The sequence below is a fragment of the Lepidochelys kempii genome, chromosome 2, assembly GCF_965140285.1.
Source record: "Lepidochelys kempii isolate rLepKem1 chromosome 2, rLepKem1.hap1, whole genome shotgun sequence".
Taxonomy (NCBI): domain Eukaryota; kingdom Metazoa; phylum Chordata; order Testudines; family Cheloniidae; genus Lepidochelys; species Lepidochelys kempii.
The window spans coordinates 172,834,696-172,860,453 of NC_136381.1; the positions used below are offsets into that span (position 1 = coordinate 172,834,696).

Below are 25,758 nucleotides of genomic sequence, written 5' to 3' on the forward strand. Positions count from 1 at the left end.
AGGTAATGGAATGGACATGAGCAACATATCTTGAAGAATAGTTACAAAAAGGTGGGTAACCGTTTTTCTTCTTGGAGTGCTTGCTCATGTTGATTTTATTGTAGGTGACTCACAAGCAGAATCCTTGGAGGTGTGCTTGGAGTTCACAGTCTTGCAGATTGGAGCACTGCTGTGCCAAAACCAGCATCATCCTGATCTTGCTGGGTCAGCGCATAGTGTGAAGCGAATGTGTGGACAGACAGCCAGGTCGCAACCTGACAAATTTCTCGGATTGGCACTTGAGCGAGGAAGGCTGCCGATGACACCTGTGCCCTAGTCGAGTGAGCCGTCACAATCACCAGCGAGGACACCTTTGCCAGCTCATAACAGTAGCTGGAATCCAGAATGAGATTCTCTGGGTAGACACTGGGCAACCCTTCATCCTGTCTGCGACAGCAGCAAACAACCGTGTAGACTTATGGAATGGCTTCGTTCTATCTACGTAGAAGGCCAGTGCTCGTTTGACTACCAGGGTATGCAGCATAAGGCTTTGGATAAAGGATCGATAAGAATACGTCTTCATCTGTATGGAACTGGGAGACAACCTTGAGCAGAAAGGCTGGATGTGGATGCAGCTGGACCATGTCCTTATAGAAGATCGTATAAGGTGGTTCCGACGTGAATGCCCTGATCTCGGATACCCTATGGGCTGAAGTTATAGCGACTAAGAAGGAGACCTGCCATGATAGAAACAGGAGGGAGCAGGAAGGCAAGGGCTCGAAGGGAGGTCCCATGATCCTTGACAGCACAAGATTCAGGTCCCCAGGGGAAGCCAGGTTCCAGATATGTGGGTAAAGGTGCTCCAGACCTTTCAGGAACCGCGCCGTCATGGGATAGACGAAGACCGACCTACCTCGAAATGGAGGGTGGAACACCGAAATGGCCACCAGGTATACCTTAACCAAAGATAGCGACAGGCCCTGGAGCTTAAGGTGCAGCAAATAGTCCAGGATGTCTTGCAGTGGGGCCTCTTCTGCAGGAATGGGATGATCTGAGCCCTAACACATGAACCGCTTCCACTTTGCCACTTAGGTAGCCCTAGTGGAGGTTTTCCTGCTGCCCGGCAGGACCTGCTGGACACCAGTGGAACACCGCCGCTTATCCCCACTTAGCCAGGCAGTAGCCCAGCTGTCAAGTGTAGCGCCACCAGGTTCGGGTGCAGCAGATTACCGTGGTTTTGGGATAGCCAAAGAGGCAACTGAAGTGGGGTGGTTGCCGAAAGACTCAGCAGCACGCCGAACTAGTGTTGACAAGGCCATGCTGGGGCTATGAGAATGACGGTTGCTTTGTCTTGCTTCACCTTTAGCGGGACCCTGTGGGTCAATGGCACCGATGGGAAGGCGTACATCAGCACTCCCAACCACGGGATCAGGAGGGCATCCGACAGGGAGCCCTTGTCCCTGCTCTCCAGAGAACAGAACACGTGGCAGTTTCTGTTCTGCCTGGACACAAACAGGTCCACATGGGGAGCCCCGCACCTGTGGAAGATTAGGCTGACCACCTAATTAGGAGCGACCATTCGTGGTGAAACGAGAAGGTCCTGCTGAGGCAATCTGCCAGGATGTTCTTGGTACCGGGTAGATGGGTGGCCACCAGATGAATGGCATGCCACACACAAAAACCCCAGAGGCTGAGCGCTTCCCGACAAAGGGCCGAAGGCCTGGCGCTGCCCTGCCTGTTGCTGTAATACATCGTGGCAGTATTGTCCATCAGGACTTGCACCACCTTGCCTTTCAGGTGGGGCAAGAAAGCTTGGCAGGCCAGGTGAACCGCTCTGAGGGATGGGAGGTGGGTTGGTGGTGGTAAGGAGGGGTGGCCAAAAATTGCAGGGTATAGCCCCGAGCCACTATGTCCAGGACCTATGAAACCCATGACCAGGCCAAGCGTTAGGGGAAAGGCAGTTGAGGTAAAGGCTGGAAGCAACCAGGCAGTTGGCTGGTGTGTCACTCCCGAGTGCACTCTCAAAACGAGCGCTTCTGGCCCGTGTGGTGTTTTGCTGGGGGAGGCTGCACAGGAGATCGGGATGACAAAGGGTGGCAGCGGCTAAACCCAATGTCTGTTTTCCTTGCAGACCCTTGTCAAGGCTGCCAGTATTGAGGTGGTGGAGGCGGCCAGAATGGCTGTCTCGATGCCTGAGGAGTGTGTATTTCCAGAGAATGGAGGTTTCAGAGTAGCAGCCATGTTAGTCTGTATTCGCAAAAAGAAAAGGAGTACTTGTGGCACCTTGGAGACTAACAAATTTATGTGAGCATAAGCTTTCGTGAGCGACAGCTTATGCTCACATAAATTTGTTAGTCTCCAAGGTGCCACAAGTACTCCTTTTCTTTTTAGAGAATGGAGGGTCGCCCACCTGTCTTTTAGGCCGTACAGTCACGCATCCCTTTGGTCGGAAAAAAGGCTGACACCGTCAAATGGGAGGTCCTGAATAGAGGCCTGCATCTCCTGGGACAGTTCAGTGGTCTGGAGCCAGGAACTGTGCCGCATGACCACTGCCAAGGCTACCATTTGGGCAGCTACATCAGCCACATCCCAAGCCACTTGGAGGGAGCACCGAGCCACAGCGGTACTTTCCTCCACCAGAGTTGTGAACTCCTGAGAGATGAACCTGAGGAGAGAGTCCCACAAGTTAAAGTTATAGTGACCCAAGAGGGCCTGGTAGTTCGCCACCTGAAACTGGAGGCTGGCCATAGACTAAACCTTGCGACCAAACAAATCCAGACTCTTGGCCTCCTTATTCTTAGGGGTGATACTGGTGAGCCCCTGTTTATCTCTCTCATTGGCTGTCAACATGGTATAAGTACTCAAACCCTTTTGCAGGAACAAAGTACTTCTTTTCCACCCTCTTGGAAGTAGGTGGGATGGAGGATAGGGTTTGCCAGATGGTCTTGGCAATGTTCAGTCCTCGTGCACCAGGAGTGTGATGTGGGCTGGGGTGGATGCTGACAGCACATAAAACAATGTGTCTGTCTGCTCTTAGCTCTCCAGGTACTGGGAGCTGAAAGGGGATTGACTGCGCCATCGGCTTGGGCCCTTTACTGCTCCCTGGAGTCGGTGACAGGTCCTTCTAGGGGGAGGAACTTCCCAGGGCTGAGCCCTTTTGCGGGTCTGGAGTGGGCATATGGCCTGAACAGCATTCTTTGTCCAGAGCCCCATGGTCATGCTTGTTTGGTGCTAACTTCTTTGTTTTCTTCTTTGGCACCAGTGACAGGGATTGGTGCTGGGAAGAGCCCGGTGCTGGGGGTGTGCTATGCACCAAAGCCAAAACGCTGAGTGCTGTGTCAGGCCATGCCAACTCTGAAGCTGGGCGTAGGGCAGCCTGCATCAGGAGAGCCCTGAGACATATATTTTGATCTCTCTGTGTCCAAGGATGAAAGTTCGTACAGATGTGACAGCGCTCCTTTATGTGGGATTCCCCGAGCAGATTAGACAACTATCGTGCAGGTCACTAGCAGGCCTAGGCCTGTTACAGTGGAGCAAGGCTTAAAACACAGAGACCACGGCATGCTTGATCTGGGGCAAAGTCCCAGCCAGGACACTATCTAACTAAACACTTAACAGCTACTTAACAACTAAGAAATGATTAAACTATTTACAGCTAGAAGCACAAGGCTGAGATAGTAGAGAAAACTGCTGACCTCTTGTGAAGCAAGGGACAGAGGCACTCTGACTGACCACCATGCACGGTAAGAAGGAACTGAAAGGGCATAGGCTGGAGGCGCCTGATATACTGCAGCATAAGTGCGGCACTCCAGAGGGTACCACAGTAGACCCTATGGATACCGCTAAGGCAAAAGTCTCCGATGACCATGCACGTGGGCGCGCGTACACACGTACAATGGAACTGACGTGCACAAGAACTCAAAGAAGAAGAATCGGAACTATTTGATTAAATGAAGTGGATGATTCGTATCAAAGAGGCAAGCAAGCACTGTTATTCATATTTCATCAGCTGCAATCAAATCCACTGAAAACTTAGTACAACACTGGTCAAAATGAACTTAAATATTAGGCAGGTGGTCATCAAGGCTGACCTTTGTCAAATAAAATATTTCTTATTACTGGTCAATTACATTTTGTTGTTAGCATTATAATTAAGCATTTTGGCCTGGGTATTTTTATTAAAAGTCACACACTAAATGTGAGTAATAAACAATAAATCACGGATTTATCTAAGATGAAGCTGGAGCCTTGCCGGCCAGGGCTGAAGTCGAAGCTGGAGCCCTGCTGCCCGAGTCTGAAGCCAAAGCCCCATTGCCTCAGGCTAAATTATTGGAATTTTCAAGAAGTCATGGACATCTCATAAAATCACTGAATCCATGACCTCTAAGACAGATTTGTAGCCTTAATTATAATTGCTAAGGTATTTTGTCTTACATACTTTCTGATGGTTTGTGGATGAATTTACATTTATAACATGACAGCAGTTATATGGCAGATAGTTCCTGAACAATGGATTAATTAAAACAAGTAAAACTTTCATTTTGCAAGTTTTAATTTTCTTATTATTAGAGACAGTTGCAACCATTGGAAACATAGGGTGAGATTTTCATGATCACTCAGTGTTGACCTAAATGTGCTCCTATTAACCTCATTGCTTCTGAAAATCCAACCTATAGTGTAAACTATACAGTAGGTCTAGTTGCATAATGAAAAGTTCATTACATTGGTGTGAAGAACATGGAAAACATATGTATTAGTTTTAGGAATATTATGCGTACCTCTGTTGGTTTGATAGACATTGGATTGCTTGCTAAAAGATAAGTATGGATTACACAGTTTTAGGTGGTTTGAGTCTGCAGGAACCAAAGTCAATGGTTTTAGATAAACCTAATCACCAATGTTTAACTAACAATACAGGTGTGAAGGTCTTTTGTTGTTTTGTCTCTGTCCAAGAGGGACACAAGCACACTCTAACTTAGGACAGGGTCAAGGCCTTCAGGTGGGAAACCATAAATAAAGAACTTGGAAACTAATTCATGGAGGGGGAGAGGCAGGTTTTGCAGAGAAGCAGACTTTAACTCAGTCTCCAGAAAAGCAGGTCACCAGGGATAAGTCTGGCCTAACTAAGTCTTCAAGGAAATGCTGAGCTTTAGTTAAGACTAATATACATGTAGGTCTTTTTTTTTGTTTTAACCCATTTCTCTCTGCTTGCTATGTTTCTCTGGATAAATAAATAATACTTTATTTTGAAGGTCACTGAATTTTCATATTGCATACAGCTCCCAAAAATGGAAGTCTGGAGTAACTGCCAAACCCAGACGGACCTGCTGAGGAAATGTGGCTGGTAAATGGCATGCTGTAGAGCCCAGAGAACAAGTCTAAAAGTGGGGTGACTCACAGGATTCCACTATGACAGAAGTGAAGGCATAGGACCTATCACTTGAAAGGGTACCTATGGAGAAACGGAGTGAGGGGTCAAAGGTATAGCTAAACCTGAATTGTAACAGTTGGTCACTGTCATATTCTCTCTTATAGACCTGATTCGCCACTGCTTGTAGTCAATTATACCTGTGCAAAATGTGTGGAAAATGCATCTTGACCATGTACAGATTTATTGCCTCTTTAAACAAGAGAAAATGACTAAAAAAAGGTGCAAGCTAGTGGAGAATCAGGTCCATTCATATGTAAACATACTTTTTAAAAAATCCCACTGTTTTGACGAATTTGCTTTGGAATATCTAAGCAAGCTAGAAATGGCATTCTCAAGCATTCTAATACTATATAGCATTAGTTTTGTTCCTGGTGGTTTATGAAATAGCATATATTGAAATTATTAGTCTCTTGGATCACCTACAAACACAGGGTTATTTACCAGGCAGGGCAGATGCTTTCAGCATTCCAAACATGTTGAATCAATCCACCAGAGTAGTCAGAATCTAGCTTTCAAATGTCACCCCTAAAATAGCACTTTTAACATCACAATACCTCAGAGCACCTGTCATAAACGTACAGCTAAGGGTAGCATAAAGTCCCTCTTTACCTGTAAGGGGTTAAGAAGCTCAAATAACCTGGTTGGCACCTGACCAAAAGGACCAATGAGGGAAGAAGATCCTTTCAAATCTGTTGGGGGAGGTTTTGTTTGTGCTCTCTTTGTTTGTGCTCTCTTGGGACAGAGAGAGGGACCAGACAGGAAAAAAAAAACCTCTCCTAAAACCCTACTTGAAATAAGCATCTAAGGTTACAAAAATTGTAAGTAATGCAAGGAAATGCATTAGATTATCTTTTGTTTTAGCTTGTGAATATTTCCTATGCTAAGAGAGAGGTATATTCCTGTTTTCTGTAACCTTAAAGTTTTGCCTAGAGGGGAATCTTCTGTGTTTTAAATCTTATTACTCTGTAAAATTACCTTCCATCCTGATTTTATAGAGGTGCTTCTTTTACTTTTTTCTTTATAATAAAGTTCTGCTTTTAAGAACCTGATTGGTTTTTAGTGTCCTAAAAACCCAAGGGTCTGGTCTGTGCTCACGTCGTTTACCTATTTGGTTTGTATATTATTCTCAAGCCTCCCCAGGGAAGGGGGTGAAGGGGCTTGGTGGGGTATTTTGGGGAAACAGGAACTCCAAGTGGCCTTTTCCTGTATCTTTGTCTAACTCACTTGGTGGTGGCAGCAATACTGTCCAAGGACAAGGAAGAATTTGTGCCTTGGGGAAGTTTTTAACCTAAGCTGGTAGAAATATGCTTAGGGGGTCTTTCATGCAGGTCCCCATATCTGCACCCCAGAGTTCAGAGTGGGGAGGGAACCCTGACAATACCACACTGAGGCATTACTGAATACTGACTCAGGGAAGAGTACCACATAGGGTGACATAAAAATCAACATCTTGTGGTTGCTAACATTTCTTTGGAGGTTTCTCATACATGTATAAGGGCAGGCAAAACAAGTAAAAAGCTAGAGCAGGTTGAAACTTTCCAGTGAAAGAAGTCAATATTGACAAAACTTCATTTTGGAAAAAAATGAAAAAAAGGGGAAAGGTTCATAAAGCTGGAGTGGAACATTTTGACTTTATATCAGAACAACATATTTTGATGTTTCATCTCAAAATGACTTTTCATTTAGAAATTTATTTAAATTTATCTTATATTGTAAATTTTATATTATAAATTATAAAATAAAGTCAAAATTGGAATGAAACATTTAGATTTTTATGAAAGCAGAACGTTTTGACTGACCTGAAACAATGTTTTTTCCCCCAAAATATTTAGTTTTGTAGGAAATTTCAAACGTTTTTTGGTTTTGTTCCAATTTGAAATGTTGGAATTTCCCATAGAATAGAAATTCTGAGTTTTGACCATCTTTAAAGAAATATATAGCAACAGGCACCTAGACAAAGCAAAGCTTGAGGTTAACATTTTAAAAACTGAATAATTAGGAACCTTAATAGAAATGGCCTGAATTTCAAACTACCTCCAGCTATCAAACCGAACCAACTTACATTGAAGTCAACAGGAGCTATAGGCTTTGAAAATGAAGCCACATCTATGTACATGACTACTTACTGATTTAGGTACCTAACTGTAGGCAGCTAAGTTTGAAAATATTGGTCTTCCTTTATCATTACCCAGATAATTTGCATTTGTCACACTGTTTCCATGTCCAGTGAACAAAAAGGTAAAGACTTCTATTATTGCAATATTGCCTAAGACATGGTGGTAGACCTTCTCCTGCTCAAATTCTGAAACAGCTGTTTTATTTATCATTACCTATATAAATTGTTGCTCAGCTGTGACACCTACTAACATAACACACTGATGTATTTAATACTGACACCACAGCTGGCCTGATTAGTCAACACACTGTGCATCCTATTAAAAAACTGACCTTGTTTATGAGTTTAAGGTCCAACTGAGAATTACAAGCTCACACTGAGGCTGTGATTTTTTTTTTCTGAACCTTGGGTGATATCACTGAAAAGCAGGTTCAAACAAAACCAGAGGATGTAAGGGTCAGGGAGATGTGAGCATATATTTTAACAAATCACTAGGCCAGCCTTGTTACAATAAACATGGCTTTTAATTTATGTCTTTATTTTGCTGAGCATATCATTTGCTTTGGGGTTTTCCTGTGACACAGAACTATTACGTAGGATATCATGTTAAGGAGACAATGTTTAACAGACATCACATCATGTTGCTTAAACAAGATTAGTGAACTTTATATAAGTTTTTTTTCCATGTACAGATCAGCTGAAACTAACAGGAATGGATTTATTGTCCCTGGGAGGATTTCAGTTTAATGGATTTATGGAGCTCTAGTAAATGCCTTCCCCTTTTGGGAAATGATGAAAACAGTCTTAAAGTGAACATATGAATCAGTAAGCTTATTTCTTATGATAGCTAATGAAACTTTATTAGAATGCGAGGTTATTGACCTGTACATGTGATACATGTCAAGTACTGTATCTAAGGAATACAAACACACCTGGCAAAGGAAATGTTCTTGTGAGCATCAATCATCTTTTTTAAAGTCTAGAAAGAGTGATTTCAGTGCAACTGCCAGTCTCAGTAAAATACATCTGTACAAAAATCAAGAACCAATCCAAAACATTACATTCTTTATTAAGCCAACTTTATTAATAGCTTTCAAAAGGAAATGCAAGATTAAAACAACAAGACCAATACTCAGAAACGAAAGGAACAAAGTATCAAATCATTCAAGGAGTAATCACGAAGCACAGGAAAAGGATCAATGAATAAAGAGCTCATGGTATATTTCCCTGGAGAACACAAGAGATCAATGGACTAGTGTAGAAACAGAGTTTTGATTAGTTCCTGAATTTCTATCATCTGTCAAGGAGATTTTTTTCCTCTGTCACATGATTCCACATAAATAGGGCTGCTGTTGGACTTCCTGAAACCCTAAGTGGAGACAGCTGCAGTAAGTGCAGAAGCTCCTTCCCCCCATCTCAGAAATAAAAGATAATGGGAGTCAAACATAAGTAGTGAGTCATGGCTCTTTGATCAGAAAGACTCACTGAGAGAATAAAAACCACACAAGTAGAAGTGAAAAAATATATAAATTCAAGAAGCAAAAATCTAAAAACCCTTGAATTTTTCTCCTCACCTTCTAGCAGCAACAGCACAAAGGAAAGGGGACCCACAGTGCAGAAAGAGCTCACAAAGAAAGACCCTGCCATATTCCAAAATTTATTTGAAGTCAAGGCCTCATAAATTCTGTGGCAGTGGAATTTGCTGTGCAATTCACCCTGAACCATAAAATTATGATCTGGAATATGTGTGTGAAGAAAACACTGAAAATATGAACTGAGTGCAACCAGTACTGTTTTGTCTTTCTGAGTTGTGAGCAGGTATCTTAGTACAATGCGCAGAAACTTCCTCAAAATGCACAACACCATCTAAAGGTCTGTCTACATTTTACTCCTGGGGGAATTCTGCAGCAAAACATTAAAAATTCTGCACCAAAAATTAAAAATTCTGTGCACAATATTTTAAAATTCTGCACATTTTTGTCAAAATAACGCAATATAATCAAGCTGGTTTCAATTATTTTGGTAATTTATTTAAACTACAATACAATGGATGGATAATGGAAGTGGGGAGCATTGGAGGAAATCACCAAACCCCCTCTGTCTAATAATAATGTAGCTAGTATTGCCCCTTTACTTCTAGTTATTAATCAACAAATATATGCAGCCATATGCTCAGTATTACATCATAGGCAACTGAAAAGCAAGTGAGGGCTGGGAACTCAAACTCACAATTTATACTGGCTACTGACTATCTCCATAAAGGTCAGTAGCAAACAGTTCATGGAGCACATTTTGATAGGAAATTTTTTCAGTCCAAAAATTTAGACCAGTTCTAATCACTAAAGCACCGTAAGCATTTATAAGGCCATACTGTCATTTACAATAAGGCTCGTTTACACCACTCTGGCAATATAAAGGAGCCTTAAAATTTTTGCACCTGTTTTATAGTCCTGCGGGAATTCACTAAGAACAATGTGAACAATTGACTAAGCAGGCAGGCTGCTACATTCTGCTCTGCCTAAGGGAACAGAGCCTGCCCCACACCCACCTCTTCAGAAACACCCCAAAGCCCTGCCCCTCAATGCCGAGCATGCAGCAAGAGTGAGTGAGACGGACAGACTCTCCCTCTCTCTCTCTCTCTCTCTCACACACACACACACACACACACACACACACACACACACACACACACACACACACACACACACACACACACACTACTACTACTACCCAGCCCTCCCGTGGTGATTTACATCTCAACTGGCTGCTCTAGGTGCCCAAACCAACCTGTCTGCACTGCCAAAGAGGGGGCGCATGACCGCTCTTGCCACTTCCCTTTGCTTCCCCATGAGAAGTCATTTTACTGCGGGAAAGCAAAGAAATCTGCAGGGGCCATGAATTCTGTGCCCATGCAGTGGTGCAAAATTCCCTCCAGGAGTAACATTTATGGCAGCTTATAGTGTACAGACATTGCATGCCCAGCTACCAAGGTATAAAGAGCAGTGTAGACAATGAGGCACAGCTTAGGAGAGTAGATAGAGCAGAGTGCCCAACACATCTGAACCTTAGGGTATTTACACTACATGGCTCTCTCAATGCCGAAACAATGCCTCCCATATCTACACTGCTATTTTTAGCAGTGCAGAGTCCTGCTGCCTCTCTGCCGCCAGAGCCTTTTCCTCCTGTAGTGAAGGTTCTACAGAGGAGAGGCAGTAGTAAAAGGCTCCGGCAGTGGCTGCTAGAGCCTTTCTCCACCACAGTGAAAGGCTCTGGCAGTGTGCCTTCTCACACTTGCTGCAGTCCCTTTGCTCCACTCCAGCAGCAGAGAGAGACTGGGCAGGGACTATCTTTTTGTTATGTGTTTGTACAGTGCATACCACAATAGGTGTCCCCACTGTATTACTGCAATTCTGCTAATGAAGAGTCTGTATAAACAGTTTAACTGGCCTCCTGAGGATACCCCAAGGATAGTGGGAATTCACAGATGATGCAGAGTCACCACCCCTCTTTCTGCTCCTGGTGTAGAGGACATTCCTTTGGAGAAAGAAGTGTGAATATAATGTTGTTTCCCTACAATAATCCTTAGTGCCATAGGCAACTGGGCACAATTTAGAACAGTCCCCTTATGCCATCAGGATTGGGGGAATGCAAAGATTACATAGAACCACTTTGCTTTCCTCTCTCCCATGGCTGTGTTGAGTGTAGCTTAGATGGACCAAAGAATCTGTATCAATTACTTTTCATTGCTACAACATTAGTACAATACATCTAATGGAACAAATCGAGAACAATACTTTTGGTCACACCTTAAAGTGCTTGCTTAAAGTTTGAATCTGGTATCGTGCCGGACTCACATTGAGCAGAGTCCACCTGTTTTGCTAAAAACTGGTTAAGTCTGCTCTAAGTCTGCCACTCAGAGGGCCCAATTCAATATTTTTAAAATATTCTGCAACACTAAAATGACACAATGGAAATAGACAGAGACTGAATATCTTATCCAATGTACAGGATACACGCCGGGAAAGATCCATGGGATTTTTGCCACACAGACCAGATGAATCTATAAAGCCTTAAGCATTAGCTGAGTGGAGCACTGCTGGCTTGTAGGACAACAAGGAAATCCTTAGAGAAGAGGAGGGCCTTCTGTTGGCTACTTGTATATAGCAGACTTAGTTTTGTGACTCAGAGTCAAAGATGAAGACGTTATCTTGCAATACAAAGTTGAAGAATCATGCCCAACCAAGTTTCAGAATGTTTTTCAGCATAACTTATTAAGCTAATTTACAAGATTCTATAACAATCCCTGCAAAAGATCCCTCCAACAAAAAATATTCTGCATAATTATTTAGAAATAATGAGCATATCTTCACAGAGTAGCAAGTTTTTTGGGGGCATGTTTTCACAGACCAGAAGTGCAAGGAAGTATAGTGTTTTTCTCAGTCACAGGTTTCTGAGATGTGACATCCACAGTCCAAGCTTGCCCAAAGCAGTCTCTAATGGGTCATGAATCAGGAGAACAGGAAATAATCACTAATATGACCAAGGATAAGCCTCCCTTTCTGAAGGAAGAGTCTCAAAACTATCTACATTTGCAACAAAAGAGCAATTAAACTGTGCGATGAAACATTTGGCATTCCCAGTGTTCCTTACTTTCCATTAGAGAGCCAAGACTACAGTAGTTAGGTATTTTGGCAATACACATACTGCTGATACAGCATGTCTCTCATTAGAGAAACCCTGACCAACATGTTCAACTACAGGTGCCTACAGTTAGGCTCCTAAATCCATATTTAGAAAGGTCATTGACTTGTGTGCTAGACCTCACATTGCTTGGCTAATAATGTGAAAACAGCCTGTGGGTGTGGCTCCACTAGATTAAGTTTCTTGATATTTGGGTGTGTACCTGTCACAGTGCAATGGTACACAGATTTTTTCAGAATCACTCTCAGATCTAGTCTGTTACTGAGTTCAGTGCTGGAGCCACAAAGCAGTTGAGTGGATGTAGGCATGGAGTGTTGATTGGAGAAGGGGGAGTACAGGGAAAGTTTTGGATCACCTGCACTGTCACGGTGACCTAGCCCACAAACCAAAAGTAAAAATTATGGATAAAATTTCCCATTTGTTGTTTCCTAAATAAAATAATGGTTTGTTTAAAATGAGAAAACAACTCCAGAACATTTCCTTCAAATTGTTTTTAGGAACCCAACCAACGAGTGCTGATCAGGGACACACCAAAGTAGGAGATGATGCCAAACAGAGCACAATTCTTGAGTTGTGGGTGTCAATAATATAACACACTCATGCGTATACTGCGTGCATGGTTGGGAGCCAGCATCATTATCATGCAACTCCAGGGAGCAGGAAGGAGACCCAGGTAGAAGGAGGGAGGCAGGAAGATAAAGAAGCCACATGGCATCAATGCTGTGTGTGGCAGGCCCTAAACAGTACAGAACGCATGCAGGTGTTAGACATGGTATTCTAGGTCTCAAGTAACATCAGGCCTTTTTAAAAAAATCAACACAAACAAATACTAAGGAGGGGACCACCTACCCTGAATCTATTACATCAGCTCTGTGGGGCTAGAACCGTCTTCCTCCACATACGGGGCCAGGGACAGACGGTTTCCACTTTAGGTACCCTGCCTGCTCTTGAAGGTATCCATCATGGAGATGCTTTTGGGCCTCCAGTGGCCTTTTGTGGGCTGCAATCTTCCTGCAACACCCTGGCTTGAGACGGCAGCTCATCCCTTGAACCTCCCCCCCCCCCAACCCCAGAAGAGCAGCTCTGTAGCCTGCTCCTTCACAGCTTCCAGGTGCATCTATGCCCAGTCCCTGGACAGGACCTGGGTGAGGGGTTAGGAGCTGCAATCTGGGGACATGGGGGAGCAGGTGCTGGAAAGCCATCCTGAGGTTGGGGCAGGTGGCAGATGATACGGGGATGCTGATTTTTAGGATGAGGCCCTCTGGGTGCCTCCTATGAAGGTGGCAACACAGGGCACTGGTGCTGGAATCCCTTCCCATGGAGACATGGGAGCTCCTTTTGCAGCAGTGGCTGACAGCCACATTTGGTTGCCGTGCAACCTCTGAGAAATGCTCCTAAATGTCTGAGCACCATATTCACCAGTGAGGGATCCCTCATTCATCCATCTACTTTCCCCACCTCCATCTCATATCCTTGTCTATTGGTGTAATACATATTTATTTATTTTGTGTGTCAGTCCTTCTACCTCTCACCCTCCTTCCTCTCATCACACTGACTAAATGACACACTGAGAATTTAATTCAAAATGGCCACTATTGCACTTCATATTCTGATCCTAAAAGGTCAAAATGTTAGATGTTGATAAAGTTATTTCAATGTTTTAGAATCTAATCTATCTATTTAAATTCCATCCCATGAAAATTTTTTAAATTTTTGATTTTTCGTTCCAATGTGAAATGAAAACCGGTTGGGAAATGTTGGGGGATGGAAATTCCATTTTCTGACCATTTCTAATAGCCAGTCAGATGGGTATGGTATTTGAAGGGATCTCTTCACCTACCACTGGCCTGGGATACAGCATTAGTTTTATAGGCAGGGCTCACATTCCCTCTAGTTTCTCTAAAGTTCTGATCCAGCTACAAATTATAAAAAAAACAAAAACCAGTCACCCTCCCATTTATTCCCTCTAAATGTTTATTCTTATTATTACTACTCTATTATTTGAAAGCGGCACTGCGTAGAGAGCCCAATTAAGGCTGAAACCCCATTTTGATGAACTGTGACTGGGTGTACCAGGCCCTTTTAGGACCCCTGCTGGAGGCCTTGTGGTCCTACTACACTCCACCCCAGAAAATGAGCAGTGAAGGTGGGTCCTCCAGGACCACCTAGAGGGGCTGCAGGGAAGCAGCCAATCAAAGCAAAGCAGATCGAGTTAAAAGGAGCTGCATGCAGAACAGTTCCTGGTGGGGACTGGAGGAGCTATGAAGGTGCTCCTTGCTGAAGCTCAAGGGAGAGCCAGAAGGCAGGTTCTGGTGACATTGGCATTTGGTGAGGAAGAACTTCAGCCCTGAGGTAAGGGTGAAGAGGAAGGGGCTACATGGGAAATGACCCAGGGAACAGCAGTAGCAATTATTAAAGGAAGCAGCACATGGTTTCTATTTGTAGGGTCCCTGGGTTTGGACCTGGAGTAGTCGGAGGGCCAGAGCTTAGGCAAGGTGGCCTAAGCTCTGAGAAGGGGATAAGACTTGTTTAGAGGCCTAAGTGAAGGGCAGGACTTGAAGAGGCTCCAGTGAGAAAGTCCTGGGGGCACTGCTCTATGCCAGGGAAGATACGGACTTTAAGCTAGCCCAGAAGGGGCTGAGAGCTGAGCCCAGAGACAGGGCTACAGACACAGATACTGACAAGGGCACTGCATAGGCCCTGTTGGTCCTTTTTTTCACCCCAGAAGTTTGCACTTGACCGACAGGAGGTGCTCACAAGAGGTGAGTGTCCCCTGTCACACAGGCATTGTACAAACAATTACTAAGAAACGGGCTTTGCTACAAAGAGTTTACATTCAAAATGGACAGAGAAAGGAAGTATCCTTTTACAGATGAGGAAGTGAGGCACAGAGAGATTAAATTACTTGACTAAGGTCACAAAGTAACTTTGTGGAAGAGCTTGGAATGGAATACAGACATCCTGAATCCTAGCCCAGTGTCTTGCACACAGGACCATCAATGTAAAGGGGGCAAGAGTTGTTAGTTCTATTAGAAAATAAACAAACTGCCCCTTAACAACACTGTCCCATGCACAGGCAGGACCGGCTCTCGGCACCAGCAAAGCAAGCACGTAGTCGGGGCGGCACAATTCCATGGCATTCCGGCCACCTTTTTTTTTTTTTTTCTTGGGCAGTTGCGCTCTCGGAGCTTGGGGCAGCAAAAAACCTAGAGCCGGCCCTGTGCACAGGAGCCCCAAGGCAATCTGTGTTACCATTCCTGACAGATCATTCCACGCCTCCAACCTCCCTGCACAGCTAAATACACAAATAAATAAAAAGGGAGGAGGGGAAAACAAAAGATCCCTGGCCTGGTGCTTGTGTAACTGACATTCTGTAAAGGCTATGAATGGCCTCTTCTGTATCAGCCATCCTATGCGGCTCCAGTTGTTCCCCTAGAAGCATCATGGAAGGGAGGGGTGCTAGGAGGCTCTGGGCAGCAGGGACAGACTTTAGCCTGCAATAATGCAGCATTAGCACTGCATGGTAGCAAAAGGGAGAATGGCCATCACTCAGTGCTATATCAGGGGTATGGCTGAGTCATAAAAGGGCCAGTACGGAGAATGATGTTCTCACGAGGAATACACAATGTTGTGTATTTATGAGCCCATCTACATGGGCACCCTGACCATGTTTTGAAATCATTTTCAGCAATTCACATTCAAAATGGTTCCCACCAACAGAGGCGACGTCTGGGGTGGAGGTGGGGGGTCACGCATCCCTCCCCCAGATTTGCTGCGTGGCTTGGAGTGAGCATGCTCAATACCATCTGCTGAAACCACTGCACTTACTCTGCCTCTCCGCTATTGGCAGGTATGGGTTGTCTTTGCCCACCAACAAGGCTGGACCGGCCAGATGGACAGGACATAGCTTTGCCCTGAAGGGTCTGGGAAATTTCCTTTCCAAAATCCATTTAAATGACACTCTAGCCTTTGCCCAGCTGAGCGAGTCCAATCCTAGATGGGTTGTTGAAAATAAAAATGGTTCAAAGCCCGCTGAATTTCCCAGCCTAGCTCTCTTTCCCCCAAAGGATTTCAATGCAGCCCACACAAAGTTCATGATCCTCAGCGAGGTGCTTGTGGAATAGAAAGAGATCTCTTCACCCAGCCCTGACCTGCAATACAGCAGCAAGTTTGACAGGGTAGGGAATGAAGAAGGCTCCAGAATCCAAGGGAGAATACACAGGGTTTGGGGGTTGGCCAGGAATTCCAGGTGAATTCAGGGCCATGGAAATAAATACAAAATTATTCACAGGATAGGATTTATGGCTTCACAAAACTTGGCAGCATAACTCAAACAGCAGACTGAGTACAATGCAAATGGACTGTTAGGAATTCATTCATTTCCCAAATAGCTGTTGGATTCAACTGTGTTCCAGTAGCCCCTATTATTTGCTATTCACGAACATTTGAGCAAATGCAGTTTTGTTCACACTCATGTTTGAGAACAGTCAAATTCATATAGATTTCTATTCATACTGATACTCGGGCAACATATGAAAAAGGGTATGTGTGCATGAAAAAAGTATTTGCATTCCTTATTTCCTATTCATCATTTGTAAAATCTTGTATAAAAATGTCACTCATCTAAATCAGGGAACAGAAAGAGTAACTTCTGAGTCAGGTGATCAGTCACACACCACAAATAATAAACAGTAATTAGTTTCTGTGAACAATTTGCAAGCATCCCATGAAATATGTTTGTACACAATATTCATCAAATACATTAACAGAAAACAGAAAGAAAATGAGAAGAAATTAGAAAAATTCTCCAACAGAAAAGCAGACTAAATGCATCTGATAGTGACACAAAGACCCATCCTTCCAGCCATATTTATGAATGACAATAAAGGCTAGGCCAAATTCACTCCTTTTCTTTCATTTTGAAGTCACTTACCATCATTTACTACATAAAACATACACTTCAATCTTTATAACTCTGATATTGCACCTCCTACAGACCAAACTGGAAGGTATGTATCCCCTCTCCAGTGCACAAGTTTAAAACTAGAAACTGCTACAGAGACCCATCCCTGGTTTACAAGTCAACATTGAGCTCTGATGAGGATGGTACTTGATAGCAGTAATGTCAAACTTTACACAGCTATAACCTGAGTTTACAAGGATGCATTTAGCCATAATGCTACTATTTATATCTCTATAAACTTAGTTTATGGTGATATAAATAGTAATGCTAATGGCATTAACAGCAGCACTCAGCAGCATCACAGCTGTCGAGTGCTGCTCCTATGCTATTTGTATTACTGTTTATATAATCATAAACTTAGCTGGGTAGTCAAAGATGCCTCATTTACCATACAAGAAAGATGAACGCCCACCTTTTAGATCCAAAGCGGAGCCCCTTATATTGGTGGTTTTAGGGTCATTTCTTTCCCTTTCTCTGCACATCTTAAACTCTGCTAGGGAGCGGCTGTGAGCAAAATGTAACTTGCATGAGCTTAGATGGGGAGACAATCAAAGTTTTCCTATGTTCCAAAAGGGCTATAAGCTAATCAGGAGCAACAGCAAACTTACGGTCTCCTTGACAGCGCACAGGACCCACAGTTAACTTGGATTCTGATCCCGATCGGTCAATATCTCCAACCACCACTTGACTCACTGGTAGATGTTCTTTGTAAGACAAGAGCCCAGCATCTTTTCTCCTGAGACAGAGAAAAAAAGAAACAATACAATTAGTGAAATATTTACAAAGATTTTATTCCCTGACAATGAACGAATCACCACAAGAATAAATACCCCTGAAAAGCAATAATTAAATCAATACAAAAATGTTACCCTTTTGTTAATCCCATCTATTTGATTAAATACCTCCTATTAATATTATCATATGTATTTTTGTAAAACAGATATATTCATTTCATCCAAGAAAATCTCTCCAAAATAGTTTCATTGGATTTTTTGTTTGGAAACTGACCACAGCCCGTACGTACTTGAGCAATGGTACTTTGTTGATTGTTTAGCTTGTTTGCTTTGAATGGAGAGGAGATTTTCAATACCTCCTAAAGACATATCTTTTTGTCCCAGCTGTGACCAGTTGGCACTCTAATGATATAACACCTGCTCACAGGATGAATAACATTTCCATTGCTTTTAATAGTTTTAGCACTGCACTGATGACAAAAGATAAAGAATTAAGAGCTAAAGTCTTCTGACTACCCCAGTATATAATACAGATGGACAGAGACCTACATTTTAGTCACTTCACCAGGATACCTCAACACTTATGTGAAGTGAGAACTGATTCATGTTTTAGGTCAGGTGCCTAAAATGAAAGCATTAGAACAGCAATTGTGCTGTTCCTTTAAAACAGAAAGCAATAACTTAACTAGCCACATCCTCTCTTTCCATGAACCATTTTTTGTCAGAAGCAAACAGACAGGGAAGCCAAGAGCAGTCATGCAGCTCCTAGGATGTGAAGGATAATTCAGCCTTGAATTTAATACAGCTTCTTACAAATATTAGTGAGACCCTATTGTTAAAGACATGAAAAAATTAAGAGGAAGCAAAACAAAACAACTTAACAGTTGTCCAAGCTGCATAACCCAAAAAGTGAAGATATGTATCTTCCTCTTTTTTTACAGCACCTTTCTAAGTGCTCCAGTAAATCAGCAACTAATAGTAACCACAGACTTTCCCACCTTCTTCTTTACAAATCAATTTCTTTGCTCAACAAGAACACGATACTAAGGATGATTTTAAAGCCCTAGAAAATATACTGAGTAATATATTGTAGGGAGCAATTGCATTTTGGGATAACACTACATGCTCTGAAAGCCTTTTCCACTGCTATTTTCAATGACTTTATGACCCTGTAACATTAGATTCCTATTATCCAGGAAGCAGAGCAGAGGGATTTGTGTGATCCAGTAAAGCTGAGAGTTTCTCAGTAACACTAATATACTGTCTCTGGTCACATCAGCTATTGAGTCCTTCTGAAGCAATGGAAGATAAAAACTCATTTAAAAAGAAAAGCAATTAAAGTAATTAAGAAAATAACTATCATGTTAGAAAGACAGCTCGTTGGAACTTGTGTCTGCTCTCTGTGATGAAGAGAGTAATTAGAGATTTATTTATTACATATTTGAGAAAGTTAAATGTTTTCTGAAGACACTGGATGACTATTTTCTTAAATCTTTATGTTCTTTCCGTTTCAGAGTTCCCACCTTTATCTCAGAACCCTTTATTTCTCCGTTCTTCAGCAGTTCCAAGAGGCTGAGACCATTAACCGAGTATGGTTGGCCATAGCCTTTTCTAGATTCTGCCGGAGGAGACTGCCAGTAGACAAAGAATGGAGAGAAGGACCTCTCATATCCTTTGTGTCTAAGTGAGCTGCTTCTGCAGATTCTGCTAAATAATAAAAAGCACTTATACAGTGCTCTTCATCTATAGATTTCAAAGTCCTTTAGGAAGGTGGGAAAGTATCATTATCTTCTGTTTACAGATAGGAAACAGAAGTGCAGGAAGGTTAAGTGATTTGCTCATGGTAACAGAATGGGTGAATAAGATTATAATTCCAGGTTCCCTGATCCCCAGCCTGATGCCACATCTATGGGACCCTAGCCTCTGTAACATAAATTAAAGGTAGGTTACCACTTTACTCTTACTAAAATTTTCCTCTGAAATTATTTTTCTCTGTTGAATGCCACTATTTCAAAAAGACCTTCAAATCAGAGGTAACTATTAAAAATATAAAAATTTTTTAGACGGTGATGAAAAGAAAACTACACCAATGGCACTCCATCCCTCACCTCCAACATTAGCGGATATTTTCAGCCCCAAATAATGGGGCGAATGATCTTTCAAGCCTCTATCAGCCATAAATGCCACCTCCTTTCCAGGGACTGAAAATGTCTAGTGATGGTTTCCCCGCCTCTCCTTTACTAATGTTATTGATCAGTGTTCATACTCATTATTAATGATTTATTTATGGAATTAACACAAAATACTGTGATACTCTTTAGTAACTTTAGAGCCATTGCCATTAAAATAAAAAAGTGTTACATAATTTCTTCCAGTAGTGCTCTTGCTTTGTTTTCTGATAACTGGCTGTTTGTCACTGTCATAAATATAAAGAGAAGGGTAGCCACCTTTCTGTATACAGTGCTATAAAATCCCTCCTGGCCAGCAACAAAACCCTTTCACCTGTAAAGGGTTAAGAAGCTAAGGTAACCCTGCTGGCACCTGACCCAAAATGGCCAATAAGGGGACAAGACTCTTTCAAATCTGGAGGGAGGGGGCAAAGGGTTTGGTCTCTCTGTGTGTTGCTTTTGCTGGGAACAGATCAGGAATGCAGCCTTACAACTCCTGTAAAGTTAGTAAGTAGTCTATAAGTAATCTAGCTAGAAAATGCGTTAGATTTTATTTTGTTTAATGGCTGGTAAAATAAGCTGTGCTGGATGGAATGTATATTCCTGTTTTTGTGTCTTTTGTAACTTAAGGTTTTGCCTACAGGGATTCTCTGTTTTGAATCTGATTACCCTGTAAGGTATTTACTATCCTGATTTTACAGAGGTGATTCTTTTACCTCTTCTTTAATTAAAATTCTTCTTTTAAGAACTTGATTGATTTTTTATTATTCTTAAGATCCAAGGGTTTGGGTCTGTTTTCACCTGTACAAATTGGTGAGGATTCTTATCAAGCCTTCTCCACGAAAGGGGCTGTAGGACTTGAGGGGATATTTTGGGGGAAGACATCTCCAAGAGGGCTCTTTCCCTGTTCTTTGTTTAAAATGCTTGGTGGTGGCAGCGTATGGTTCAAAGACAAGGCAAAGTTTGTACCTTGAGGAAGTTTTTAACCTAAGCTGGTAAGAATATTCTTAGGGGGTCTTTCATGCAGGTCCCCACTTCTGTACCCTAGAATTCAGAGTGGGGAAGGAACCTTGAGAGTCACCATGGTAGGAAACTTCCTCTCCTGTGAGAGGAAGAATAGTTCAGTGGTTAGACTTTTAGCCTAGGATTAGGAAGAAATGAGTTCCAGTTGCTTCTTTTCCACAGCCTGCCTTTGTGACTTTGGGCAATTCCCTTAGTCATTTTATGCCTCAGTTCACCATCTGTAAAATGGGGATAATAGTACTTCCCTGCCTCACATGGTGTGTTGTAAGGATAAACTCATTAGAGATTGTGAGGTGCTCAGATGGGGCACACAACAATGGGGGCCATGAAAGTACCTAAGACCTGGACTACACTACAAAGTTACTTTGACTTAAGTCACCTTGCATTGACTTATTTGTGCATGAGTGTACACTCACATTGGTCTACTGCTGATGAAGGCACCCCATTATGGTGACATGGTAACACCACCACCCTGAACAGCATTGAGCCATGGCTGATATACTGTGGTTGACACAATAAGAGTGTAGACACTGTGTGACCTTTGTCAACCCTAACAGTCCTCCAGCCACTGTCCTACAATGCTCAACAGTGACTCCTCTGGTCACAATTATGAACTCCACTGGCCATGAGTCACAGAGACTGGAAGCCGTCCCCCACTATAAAGCCCCTGCATATTTTTGAAATACCTTTTCATGATTGCCCAGCTTGATGACCTCACCTAGCGGCTCTTCTTTGTGTGCAGCTGCCCAAACCATTATGCTGGCTACATATTCCAGATGTGCTCCTGCCTGTGTCCTGCTAACTTGGGGTTGGGCCAGGACACCATCTTCACATTTAAACATGTTAAGGTAGAATGCATGCACACAGATGAAGGGGTACAACAGGTATCGGCAGCAGTGCCTCATGAAAGCGAAGGTACTTCAGCAGGAATACCACAAGGACAGGAAGACCAACATTTGATCTGATGCTAAGTCACAGACCTGCCACTTTTACAATGAGCAGCATGCCCTACTTGGTGGAGACTCCACCAGCATCCTGCAGACCACCGTCGATAGCCTAGGGGAACCTGAGACAGAGACCCCTGCCATGAACAGCTAGGAGGAGAAACATCCAGTGGGAGAGGTCCAGCTATGCTGTGAGCCAGGATCTTTTCATGACTCCACCACGACTGATCCTGATCCAGGGGAAGGAATCTCAGGTAACTGTGTGCATGCATTCTACCTTAACATGTTTAAATGTGAAGATGGTGTCCTGGCCCAACCCCAAGTTAGCAGGACACAGGTATCTGCTTTCCACTGGTTTATTCGTATGAGAAGAGGTAGAGATACAACAAACAGAAGTAGAGTTACCTGTTTTTCATTCCCTGTAGGGCTAGGTGAGAGTGGTCAGAGGCTTGTGAAGTTGTTTGTTTATGTACACAGGGATGTCCCTTATATACTACTTTTGTTTATGTACACCAGGATTTCCCTTGTATCCTCCTGGGAGATCTCAATGAAACTTCCATGGAAGTAATCTGCAATCCTCCCCCAAAGATTTCTAGGATGACAGCCTTATTTCTTCCTCCACAGTAGGACACTTTCCCATGCCACTCTGATGACTTTGGCAGACACCATTGCAGGAAAGAGGCTAGCGGCATACAGGCCTGGGTGGCTTCAGGATGCCAGCAGCAGGTGTGTCCTCCATGCCTTTGTACTCTCAGAAGTGAGATATCAGCTAAAATCACCAGTGCTGGAAAATAGTGCCAGTGCTCAGTGCTATTACACCAAGCACTACACAATCCCAACACCACCCAAAACTTCAGGGCCAGGTAGAGCACAGTCTACTCCATCACATTACTATGGCTGACTGTTAAAATGCTCTTTCAAGGCTTCCCTCAGCTCTGCATTGAGCTCTTCTAATGACCTCTGTGTCTGGCTGTTCAAAGTCAGCAGAGAGCTGCTCCAACTCCGTCCTCCACCCCAGTGGCAACTTTTCCCTTTGCCTCACATATTATGCAGGACACAGCAGGCAGCTATAACCATTGGGACCATCCTTGTTCCAGCCTCCCTGTACAACTTGTGTATGCCTCACAACACATCGCAAAAAATTCCCCCAAAAAGTGTTGTGCCAAAGGGCGGTGCATGGCACACTGGGATACCTACCCTTGGTGACCATACTGTGCATTGACACAAGCACTCCTTGTGATTGCTTGCAGTGCTGATACAATCATCCAACTATGCATATGAACAATATATGTCAACATAACTTGTGTCAACCAAAGCTGGTAGTGCAGACATGGCCTAAGACAGACAGATAGAGAACTGACTGGTATTTCAATATACTTAGTAACTGGAGTTTAGTATGTGCACTCAGCTTCTCTTTTATGTGGTGCATGTGTGTGATTAGTAGTGACATACATTTTGCTTGATAAACTTAAAGTTTCTAAACCAAAGACTAACTGTAATAGTTGAATTTACACTATATCAGGAACACTCTGCTCCTAGATGGGATAATGTTCCCACAGCTCTTTAAAGATCTTGCACATTGAGATGGTGCAAAAGGTTTCCCTCACTAAAGAAAATCCACCTAAGAATAAGGATTGAATACAGAGTGTGTCATATTCCTGTTAAAAGTCAAGTAAGACTAAATGAATCTCATCAAATCCTGTAATTATCATGAGATATTGATGAAATCTCAGTAAAATGTTCATATTTCTAATTTCCATTCCTATATATACTGTTTGTAAAGAGCTGCAGGGTACTTCTAAATGAAAAAGGTCTATATTACTGTAAGATTTATTATGATTGTTTTGATTATGATCAGTTCTTTACTTGTAATATTGTATGTAAAAAGAACATGCATTATGTATACATGAACAAATGACATTCAAATTAATGTTAAGATTCTGTATTGCTATTAATTTGCTTATCTATTTATTTGAAATAAACACACCTTATTTATTTGAAATAAACAGGATTCATTTCTTATCTTCATTTTTGTTAGATCCCAATAAAGGCATTGCATCCCACTTAGGCTCTGATTCAATAGTTCATTCCTACACAACAAAGCACATGAGCACAATTTAACTTTAGGCATGTGCTTAATGTTGAGAGTGTGCTTAAGTGATTTACTAAATAGGAATAGACTTAAGCATAATTAGGGTTACTAGTGATCTAAAAAATACAAACACGCAAAGTGCAAAATTTCCTTGTTGTCCATCTGCTACTAGACCCAACTTTTTAATGGGCTACTACCTCTCTAGTGATCTCTGTATTTCCATAATCTACTTTATAGGGGTGTACTGAGGTTTAATTAAACAGATGTTTGTAAATGAATGTCTGTAAATAAATAAATAAAATTAAAAAAAAAAGCTTTAAGGAAGTACAGACGTGCGAAATATTATTTGTTTTCTTCCAAAAAATAGTGTGCAAGTACTCTATTTAAATTTGAGATGCTAATGGCAGAGCTAACATTACAGAGAATCTAACAAATTATAGAATTCTGGTAGCAGTCTTGATAATCTGGGAGCTATTTCATTGCTGATAGGTATGCTGTAATGAACAGGATTAAAAAGAGGGCTAAGCAAACAGGCTTGGATAAAAGAAGAATTGGTCCAAACCTGTATTCTAAATTTAAAGGAAACTTTTTGGAGGTTTTGAGATAGTCAACTTTTTGGTTTAACACATATTATATACACAATATATAAAAATTTTCCAAACTCACTCATGTCCTAGGGCTTGCCTTTACTCTGAATTCAAGTACCCCACTATACTTATTGGCCAAAACCTTACATTTCCTCGTGATTTGGCTGTTCTGGAGTGAGGGTTTCTCACTAATTTCCTGTCTTTCCCTTTCTCCTCTCACACCTCAGAAAGAATCATACATGAATAGGACCCAGCACTCATATGGGATATATACAAGTCCATTCACTGTATGATATTTTCATTAAAAATCAATTAAATCAAAGATTAAATTCTGCCATTGGCTACACTGTGTGTAAATATAAACTCTGTTATAAAGTTGAGTGAGTGAACAGGTTACATGGTCTCAACATGAAAAGCATGATGCACACAGAAAATGATGTACCAGTTATATGATCCAGGCAGACACTGTGAGGGGTCTCAATATCACCCATTATGGAGTCTAGTTGCACAGAAAATTGGAGCGAGTCTGTTAACTTTAACGTCTGAACTGTAATGTAACTCCTTCCAAACGAACCAGTATAAATTAACTATACCAAAGCAGGCATAGTTCACGTTTTACCTCTGGGATTGAGATTTAGCTATGCTTCTTCCCCTTCTCCCACTGTCGGTCTCTCTCTCTCTCTCCCTGGCCTTAAAGCTACAAAAGCTTTAAAATTACATTAGAAAATAAATTTTCCTCCTTGGACATCTCTCCAATCTCATGATAACACTAATTCCCTTAATTAAATCCAGGTTAATTTAAATTATTATAAACATCCTTTGAAGGATTAGTCACTTTAATTGTGATTAGAAAATGAATACCTGATGAACTACACAGTATATTATTCATAAACTCAGGAATAAAATTCATACTACTACTGAATTAAACTAATAACTTTTTGATTTTATTACAAAAATCACAGATAATATTAGTCTATTGGGAATCATGAGTCTATATAACACATTCCAGCACCTTGGGGG

The 25,758-nt window shown here is 42.2% G+C and overlaps 1 protein-coding gene across 6 annotated transcripts in view; it reads right to left on the reverse strand.

The window, feature by feature from the left end:
* CNTNAP2 (contactin associated protein 2) overlaps positions 1–25,758 on the reverse strand; it is a 1,669,434-nt gene that overhangs the window by 240,623 nt on the left and 1,403,053 nt on the right. For all 6 annotated transcript variants that reach the window (XM_073332778.2, XM_078851686.1, XM_073332785.2 and 3 more), the window contains exon 15: positions 17,799–17,926. In XM_073332778.2, the coding sequence (XP_073188879.1) occupies positions 17,799–17,926 (128 nt within the window). The remainder of the gene's footprint in view (positions 1–17,798; positions 17,927–25,758) is intronic.